Source organism: Alosa alosa, chromosome 15, assembly GCF_017589495.1.
Source record: "Alosa alosa isolate M-15738 ecotype Scorff River chromosome 15, AALO_Geno_1.1, whole genome shotgun sequence".
NCBI classification, from domain to species: Eukaryota; Metazoa; Chordata; class Actinopteri; order Clupeiformes; family Clupeidae; genus Alosa; species Alosa alosa.
Window position 1 is genome coordinate 23,933,915 of NC_063203.1, and position 10,164 is coordinate 23,944,078.

At 42.0% G+C, this 10,164-nt stretch overlaps 1 protein-coding gene across 1 annotated transcript; it reads right to left on the minus strand.

The window, feature by feature from the left end:
* Positions 1 to 5,787: 5,787 nt before the first annotated feature.
* Positions 5,788 to 8,011, minus strand: tmem160 (transmembrane protein 160). Its single transcript, XM_048264919.1, has 4 exons — positions 7,716 to 8,011; positions 7,101 to 7,125; positions 6,700 to 6,792; positions 5,788 to 6,332 (listed from the first exon to the last, which is right to left on the minus strand). Exons 1-4 carry the CDS (start codon positions 7,947 to 7,949, stop codon positions 6,013 to 6,015), a joined length of 672 nt encoding a protein of 223 aa, XP_048120876.1. The 5' UTR covers positions 7,950 to 8,011; the 3' UTR covers positions 5,788 to 6,012.
* Between the last annotated feature and the right edge of the window lie 2,153 nt (positions 8,012 to 10,164).

Sequence of the window (10,164 nt, forward strand, 5' to 3'; positions counted from 1 at the left end):
TAAACATGAGTACTAAAGTCTGAGTCCACTTGTCTCTGTGTGTGTGTGTGTGTGTATGAGAAAGAGAGAGAGAGAGACAGCTGTTCAAAACATATGATGTTCTATTTTTTATATGTACTTGTGTATGTAGAGATGTTTTGGCAATGCGACTTGAGTTTTGTGTGTGCATCTGAATGTATGTCTGGAACTAAGTGTGCCTGGCTGTCTGCAGTGCAATAGTGAGGACAGGGATGTGTGACTTCTATAAGTATGTCTGTGTGAGTCAGTGAAAGTGCGTATGACCGTGTGTATGGATGTGCATTTGTCTTTGTTTACCTGTATGTGCGGGTGTCTGTGGACTTGTGTGAGTGTGTACTCATATATGTTCTGGTATTTGTGGATGTGTGTACTCGAATTTAAATGTGTGAGTGTGTACTTCTGTGTGTATGTGAGTGTGTATACGTGCATGTAAGGTGTGTCTACTTCTGTGTGTATGTACTTCCATGTGTGTGCGAGTATGTATACGTGTGTGTGTGTGCCTGTATGTGTGTGAATGTGTGTACTCTTGTGTGTGTGTGTGTACTTGTATGTGTTGATGTGTGTTTTCGCCGCAATGCCCTTTAGACGTGCGGGGGCCTACATGGATGCCCTGCATGTCAAGCAGAGGTGCGCAGTCAGACGCAGCCGGAGAACGAGAGAGAGAGAGAGAGAGAGAGAGAGAGAGGAGAGAGAGGAGAGGAAAGAGAGAGAGGAGAGGGAGAGAGATAGAGAGAGAGGGAGAGAGAGGGAGAGAGGAGAGGAAAAAGAGAGGAGAGCGGGGAGGCCACAGGCCGTGCTGCTGCACTGACACACGCCCAGAATGAGTAACGAACACAAACTGCACCAAACGCCAACGAGGAGGAGGAGGAGGAAGAGGCGTCTCACGACCTCACACCACTCACGCCTCTAGGCCCACACACACACACACACACATACAAGACGAGACACGACGAGAGGTGAGCACCGAGACAAAGAGACTGATGGCGAACACCTGTATGGTCACTTTAAACAGGACATACTACTAGGACCACATGGTTATTAACCTGTTTCATCATGACACGTTTGTTTAAGGTTGAGCTGAACTGAGTGTGTGTGTGTGTGTGTGTGTGACAAAAGCAACAGGCAGAGGAGTGGAGTTGAATATATGGAAGGAGTGAGGGTGTGTGAGAGAGAATGAGTAAATGAGTGAGTGAGTTTAGGAAGAACATGTGAGTGAAAAAGTGAGACAAGAGGGACAGAGATGAGAGAGAAAAGCAAAGATGGAGGGATGAGAGTGGATGAGCCAGAGACCGTATGTGAGTCAATACGTTAGGGAGTGAGAATATAGTGAGAATGACAGAAAAATGGAAGAAAAGAGAGAGAGAGATATTTAACCTTCAGAGTCCTTCATGATGGACAGACTTCGGACAGCATCAAATTGCAGGTATGAAACAGCTGAAGAATGATTCAGGCAGTGTAGTCTAGTTAGCTGTAGTGGGTATACTGTAATATAGTAGTTAGCTGTAGTGGATATACTGTAATATACTAGTTAGCTGTAGTGGATATACTGTAATATAGTAGTTAGCTGTAGTGGATATACTGTAATATAGTAGTTAGCTGTAGTGGGTATACTGTGATCAACCCCTAATGTTAATACGTACCCTTGCTTATTTTAAGTGGGTATACTGAGATTGTGATGCTTTTTAAGTGGGTACACTGCGTAGTCCTGCGTATCACGTAGACTACACCACTGGATTCAGGTGAAACGGATGATGAGTAGATTCAACCTGTGTGCTTTCAATAATTAAGGGCAGTATTCTATCATTTTTAAGTGATGAATTTTCAGTGAATAAATTTATGGACATGCATAGATTTATAGTAGGGCATAAATCATCCACCATATGCATGGATAAATGAAGCTTCTTCTGGGATAGACCTTTGTCTGTGTGGATGGAATTTATTATACCTCACTCAGGTTTCATGTCTCATGATCAACAACAACCTTATTTTTTTATAGCTTTTTAAAATATACTTTTCTGCAATTAACCATTTGTAGTATGTAAATAAGCCTGAAACGGATTCATTAGCAGATCTTTATATGTCATTGTGAGCACAATTTTTCTGCATATACTTTGCGTCCCATATCTCTCAAAGAAGGCAGCATCATGTTTTGTCTGTTCATCATTCAGGGTTCCCACTCTAAGTGAAATATAAAATTCCATGACTTTTCCCTGAATTTCCCTGCTCAAAAAAACTGAATTTCCATGACCTACTATAAAATAAAGGGTACAATATACGACCAAAGATTTCAGAACAGTTGTGTAGTGTTAAAGAATCTAATACCTTTTTAGACCGGGAGATATTTGTTAATGTATTTTGGAAAGTAGGTTTCAAACTGTTACAACAAAATTCCCCGATATTTTATTACTGTCCCCAAAATGATAAAATTCCCCGACATTCCATCTGTGGAGTAGACTTTCCAAAACTCCATATTCCAGAAATTCCAGGACCCATGGGAACCCTGTATTTTTAGTCTTCCTCCAGGACTGTAATCAGTATGAAATGGACCTAAAGTATATAGTAAACATTATATAATGCTGTCTTATGGAAGTGATGTGCACTGTTTACTGATTTGTTATTACAGCAGATTATAGTATATTTGACTGGAGAGCATGTCATACGAAAAAATAGTCAGTATACCGTTGTATTTCAAATAATTTTATAAAGATATTTAAGTCTAATTGTCTTTATTTTTTAAAATAAGCATCCACATCTAAATATATATTTTTCTCAAGACTGATTAATTCATTTCCAGTAGATTTTTCATGTCTACGTGAACAGTTTATGCATATTATCTATGCAATGACATTAAATGGGAGTGATGCAAAATTAAATTTCTTAATTTGTTAGGTGTAGTTATTGATTTGTTGTGGAATATAGGGCTAAACACCAAACAAATTCAACTCCTCCTCTATTGGAAGCAAGTCTCCGAACGCATCGATGTGCTCCATAAACTAAGCTCAACACTGCCCTCTGCTGGCTCAGGGATAAAAAATCATCTGCCTGTAAAAGTAACAATTCCTAGTGTTCACTATGCACTACATCATAAATTATACAGTCAGAAGCTGTAAAGATTACATTGAGAAACTAATTTTCTTTTGCTTCACATTAGTGTCACAGGAGCAAGAAAACTGTGAAAACTACTGCACAAAGACTTCTATAAAAATAAGTGATACACAGTACAGTCATTCAGATTTAGTCATATTAAAAACTTTGGGTGATACCATCTTCACTGTAAACATGATCTTACAAGTAATGTATAAATATCAGTCATTACAGGTAACTTACAAATGACACAAATCACACATCAAGTTCAGCTGTGTTTATGTCAATATTTCACATGAAACACATCTACAAATAACAGGAAACTCTTTCCACAAATGTGCAAGATTAATCATCTTTCCTGAACATGAACCTAAAACTCAAGCAAGAGAGAAAAATAAATGGCAGAAAATAAACAGAAACAGGCTATAGTGAATATATTACAGAGCCCCAAGACACACTTTTGATTCCGACACACAGACACTGAATCACACACACATTGCTTTACTTTTGATTGTTTATTCTTGAATTTCCCCTTGGGAATCAGTAAAGTATCTATCTATCTATTCCAGAACACAGCGATCGGACTGGAATGGTGAATCCATCTACAAGGTAGACCTGACCCACGGTGCCTCACAGCTGCTGTCTACCTGCATCTGCACCCTACCCTTGCCTTGCCTGCTACTGAGAGCAACAGGTGATCAGTTTGAACAACAGCTAGTATCAATATGAATGCCAGCTAACCAGCTAATGTCAAAGTGAATGCCAACTATCTTGCTGAAGTCAGTCTGAATGACAGCAAACTAGCAAGTCAACTAATGTCAATCCAAATACCAACTACCCAACTAACATCGATCTGAATGCCAACTAGCTGTAGAGATGGCATAGACAGACAGACAGGCACATTCCCGTGGTTAAATAACTCTGCAGCATGCTTCCATAGTAAACCAAGTAAACACCAGGGTATACGGTAAGGATCGTTAGAGGATGCTGCCCTCTCTCCAAACACACACACACTGCTGATAATTTAGTGTGTACAAACACAGTTTAAAGAGCTCCAGGTGTCCATGTTTTCAGACAAGTCTCCCTGGTTGAGGTGTCAGGATATAACGCTTCAAACCAAAGGCCTGGCTGACTCTTGGGTAGATCAACATCTAGATCTAGATTTCAAGAATGTAGGTTAATGACAAGCCAGGGTAAATTAACTCAGAGTAAAGCCCTCTTCACACAAAGTCTGAATTTTCAAAAGAAATATTCACACAAAATCACGCAGGTAATAATTAAATATATGTGTTCTTATCAGTCTCGTAACAAGGACAAAATTCATTGAGATGAAAAATAACTTTGAGCGAATTTTGCTCCAGGTGTGTAAAGACTGATAAGAGCACATGTATTTAATTACCTGTGTGATTTTGAGTGAATATTTCACTAAAAATTCAGACTTGGTGTGAAAGGGTTTTAAGTGGTAAACTTCCTAATAGAGAAGCTCCACGGCTTCATTCTCCCAGCACAACAAAACCACAGGGCCCTTCTTAGGAGGTTTATAACTTACTCTGAGTTACTTACTATCCAGGCTTGTCCCTAATTCACCTGCTAGGACTACCATTCTAGATCGGATCTACAGTAGAACTGGCCCACATTTAGCTCCAATCTGTTCTAGATTTGAGCCAGCCAACAGATCCCCCCAGGCCAGGCTGATAGCTAAGCAGCTCCAGTGAACGAAGCCATATGGAATATTCATTGTTTTAATTCTTTTCTTTTTCAAATAGCATTCCTATCTCTAACAGATTTTTGTCAATGTAACTTCAATATTATCTTAGACAATGCAATAATAATTCACACTCACACAAACAAAAGTCATTATTTTTCATTATATTTCAAGTCATTAATTATTTTTTGTCAACTAGCAGGTTACCTGAGAAGGTCCAAATGACATCCAATGTCCCTCTCTTCATGTTACACTGCTATATGACTGTCCACTAATCTCCTGTCCTGACCATTCACACACCGTTAGTGTGTGTGTGTGTGTGCGTGTGTGAGTGTATATGTGAACACAAATATTCACACACCACCTAACCCATTCAAACACATTACTTAGCACCTGATTGGCTACACGTCCCAAGTGGTACTCTTGATTGGCCAGTCAAAACATGGCAACAGCGTAGCGCCGTGAAAACAGTAAAGTAGGTTTTGGATTTAGCTGCTAAGGAGTTTGACATGGGTGTCAATATTGAATATTCTTGAACATTTTTAATCTTCTCCATTGCTCTCAGATAAAGGGTCAGTAGTGTGAACCGAGACAGGTCACAGTCAGAAACTGTGTGTGTGTGTGTGTGTGTGTGTGTGTACTCTGAGTGCTTGATGAGCTCCCCCAGCAGGTGTACAAAACACCACTATACAGTAGTCAGACAGAAAATATAAAAAAAGAGCAAAATAAAATACAAAATAAAAGTTAGAGTCTGTATCTGTATAAATAATTGTGAGGTTTGAAGAACATGGAAAAATAAAGACAAAATGTTTCTCTTCAAATCATTATTCCTACTGCTCTCACACATACGCACGCACGCACACACACACACACACACACTCTCTCTCTCTCTCTCTCTCTCTCTCTTTCTTTCTCGAACACGCGACGCTACAAGACACACACGCTTCACTCCACTCTCTTTTTCTGAAAATGCACACGCATCGACAAGCACACAATTTTACTCACTCTCTGTCCTGCTCAAATGCACGTACACACACACACACACACACACACACACACACACACACACACACACACACACACTATAAACTCTTCCCCTCTCACATTAGAGGACCACTCACTAAGCAAGGCCCCCTGCCCCCTCCTCTACTAATCCCCTCTCTCTCTCTCTCTCTCTCTCTCTCTCTCTTCTCTCTTCTCTCTCTTCACTTGTCTTGACGTCTATCGCGGCGGGCCTTGCAGTCGGCGCACTCCCCCCTCTCCCCCTCGTCCTCCTCGTCTCTTCTCCTGCCTCCTCTGTGGTCGTGGTCGTCGTCGTCGTCGTCCTCATGGATGATCTCCACCTCCAGGCGGCCCACGTACAGGGAGACGGCACAGAGCCAGAAGAGCGCAGCGCTGGACACCACGGCCGTCTGCAGGAGAGCCGCGGGCAGCGACAGCAGCATGAAGCGCCGCAGCGTCAGCAGGCTGCCCACGTAGGACGCGCCGCCGAAGGACACACACACGCCACCCAGGATGAAGAAGGCTGCACACGTACATGTACAGACACACACACACACACACACACACATCAGACAACAAACACACACACACACACATCAGACAACAAACACACACACACACACACACACATCAGACAACACACACACAGAGTGTGTTGGAACTAATAACAGAACTGACACAATTTGGTTACATATACTGCATGAATATTATCACTAAGAAACATTTCCATGACTGCCAAATCTGCATCGCTGTGCAAACAGAGGATATGCTAAAATGTCCAGAGCCATTTGCATGCTTGGAATTCCTCTCTCTCAACAACATGCAACTGACACAAATGTATTATTTCATCAATGAGTGAATTAATATATTTCTGTTCCACAGATCAGTACCATAGGCAGCCTCACGTCCCACATCACTCTGCACAAAAGCGATGACGCCAATTCCTGTGGCCAACAGACCATTCCGGAACCAGGAGAGGAAACCTGGAACACAACAAGACGTTCACAGGGTCTCAAACTAGTATTTTGGCAATGCATGCATATTCTCAATATTATAGTGCCACGCATACTATCTTTTCCGTCTTACTAGTTATTAAGGCAATGCGTTCTGTTTTTCAGTCCTGTGAAATGGAGACTACTTCTCTGTATTATAGCGCGCAAAGTAACAAGGGATAAAGACTTCAGAAATATAATCTACAAAGAAAAGGGATGAACAGTAGAACGTAAAATCATACATGTAGGCTACACTGACAACAGAGGACAGTGAAGAGAAACCAGAAAACAGCCCTCACCTGTTTCATGAGATTTCCGTAGCATCTGAAACGAGACACGAAAATAACATGATCAGAGGGCAAGTTCAACATGACCCAAAGGCACGCGGTCACAGAATAGGACGTTAGTAACTTAGGCTACATAGTGGCTGTTTTGCAAAAAAAGATGCTATATGGGGAACTATAGTCTACTGCTTTACACTTCATAGGGCAACACCATACAATCATTTTGGATTAAATATTTGATGACTAGGCTACTAGCAATGGCAACTACTAGACTGCATCGATTGCTTTCTCGCAATCATTTCCTGTTAGCCACTGCAGCATAACGTTAGGTCACTCTGTAATTGACGTCTTCCTCAGTCATAACTTAAATGTATAATATTTTTGACAGGGAAGGTCTTTTCGGACATTAAACAGCATGTGATATTGTAGAAAAGACTCTTGCAATAAGCTATGCTGTGATCAAGTGTGTATGTCGCGAGCATACCTGCCTCTCAATGTGTGACCACTACATGAGTTAGTAGCCTAACTGGTGTTCAAGAAAGACGAACTTAGGCTACAGCCAGTATCTTTCTGGAACACTCGGTATGACTACTGGTTTTATTTTAGTCTTTTTCATTGCTGTCGTTTTACCAGAGCATCTGCCTTGTCCAGTTCTGTCAGTTGGTGATTCAGGTGGTGAGTCTCTGACAGACGAGCCTTGCCCCACGCACCCTTCTCCACGACCCATGAGCGTGGACTCTGGTGTAGTCGCCGCACCGACGTGGCCGACATCTGCGGCCCAGCATTCTTCAGGACGCGGTAAAACTGAGACGCGAGTCGAGGAAAATTCCTATACCTTATCCAACTAGTGCTAAGTGCGGCCATAATTCTTCTACGAAATCAAAACACGACCTTTTCGTGACCCGTAACCTTTAACACGATAAACGAGTTCCTCCAAAGAGCAGATTCTCAAAGAGCAGAGCTCTACATATTTTCTGTAGCGCCATCTAGAGAAAGAATGCACCCTGAAACAAATAAACAATTCCATTCCATTCCATCAGAGAGTTTTAAAAAATAATTGCATCTTAAAATGATTGAACTCCTTTCTTCGCACTTTTGCAGCTAACAACTAGACCTTAAGTGATTTGCAACAACAGTTATGTTGCGTGCTTTGCAATAACATGCATTCGAAACCAAAACACACGTACATGCTACAAGTCGCCAAGAACCACAAGAGGGCGATAACACACAGAAGATGCACTGTAAGTGCAAGAACTTTGAGTTTTCTGTCCATGTTTGACTTAATTTGCCGCTCTAATATAATATAATATAATATAATATAATATAATATAATATAATCAGAATATGCCAATGCATTAATATGGTTTGAATGTAGGCTACAAACACCAGTGTGTGTGTGTGTCTAAGGGTGAGGCACACACACACACACACACATACACACACACACACACACACGTGTGTATGGCTCTGTGTGTGTGTGTGTGTTTGTTGTGATCAGGCTCTTTCCTGCTTCCTGTAGTGTGTGTACAGTATGCATGCACACGTGTGTGTGTGTGTGTAAATGTGTGCGTGTTGTGTGTTATGTTTGTGTGTTGCATGTGTGTGATCATAAGGGTCCCTTTGATGTAAAGCCAAGTTGACCTTGGTTGCTGTCATAAAGCAAGCACAAAGTATGACATCACACACAAACATGTTTATACTGTCACTGGACTGTTGTATTTTTCTCTTTGATATGCCATCTCAGTAACACTAACAGGGAATCATTTAAAGGACTTTATCTGTTTCTGGTCCTAATCCAATTTTCTTATTTCTATTGTTGTCTGTGTAAAGTGCATTGAACTGCCTTGGTAAATGTGTTATATCAATAAAACGGTCTTGCATTGCCTTGCCTATATTGTTTCATGGTGATGTGTGTAAGTTTGTAAGCCCTTAACAAGGCTGAAATATGAAAGATAAACTAAGTAGAATGGATCCACTAAAACATTAGATAAACTGGTTACACTCACAAATCACGGCAAGTGGAGGCATTTCCCTGAAACAAGTAAAGCTATTGTGTTTGTGTGTGTGCGTGCATGTGCTGTGGAAATTTATAGCACGAGAACATTTATCTCTGTCCTGTACATGTGTGTGAAAAGAGCTGTCTCATGTAACATGCGTCCTTGTGTGTGTGTGAGTGTGTGTGTGTGTGTTGTGTTTGTGTGTCCAATTTCCACACGACATGGGAACATTTGTCTATGTCCAGGCTGGGTGCGTGCAAATGGGCTCTGTGGTATCTTCTGTGTATTTTGGCAGGGCAGAAAGTGATAGCATGCCCTGGACGTATGTACGAGTGTGTGTGTATACAGTATGTCTGCGTGTATGTGTGTGTGTCTATTTCTGTGTCTGTATTTGTCTGTGTGTGTGTGTGTGAGTGCGTGTGTGTGTGTGTGTGAGTGTGTGTGTGTGTGTGTGTGTGTGTGTGTGTGGTTGTGGGATGAGTAAGTGATCTCATGGGGTTATTCTTGTCCTGAGTACAGAGTGTGACTGACCGACTGTACCGCTCAGCTCAGCTCAGCTCTGCTCTGGACGGAGTGTGTTAGGACACACACTAATCACCTTGTGTTGCCTGTGGGCTGCCCGCCAACCAGCCACCCAACCTATCACACACACACACACACACACACACACACACACACACACACACGCATACTTCTCTCATTCTCTTCATTTCACCCACTCTATCTGCCCTACATTGTCCCAATCTCTTCCACTCTTCCTCTGCGTCATACATTCCCAATTAGCCTTCTCCCAGCCCTTTGCATTACTCTCTCTCTCTCTCTCTCCCTCCCTCTCCCCTCTCTCTCTCTCTCCCTCTCCCCTCTCTCTCTCCCTCTCCCCTCTCTCTCTCTCTCTCCTCCCCCCTCTCTCTCTCTCTCCCCTCTCTCCCTCTCTCTCTCTCTCTCTCTCTCTCTCTCCCTCTCTCTTTCTCTTTAGGTTGGACCGACGGCTGAGTTTCCACTCTGCTCACCACATGCTCATCTCACTGCGTGTCTGTTACACTAAACCATACCTGCATGCAAATATTTGACATCTATCCTCT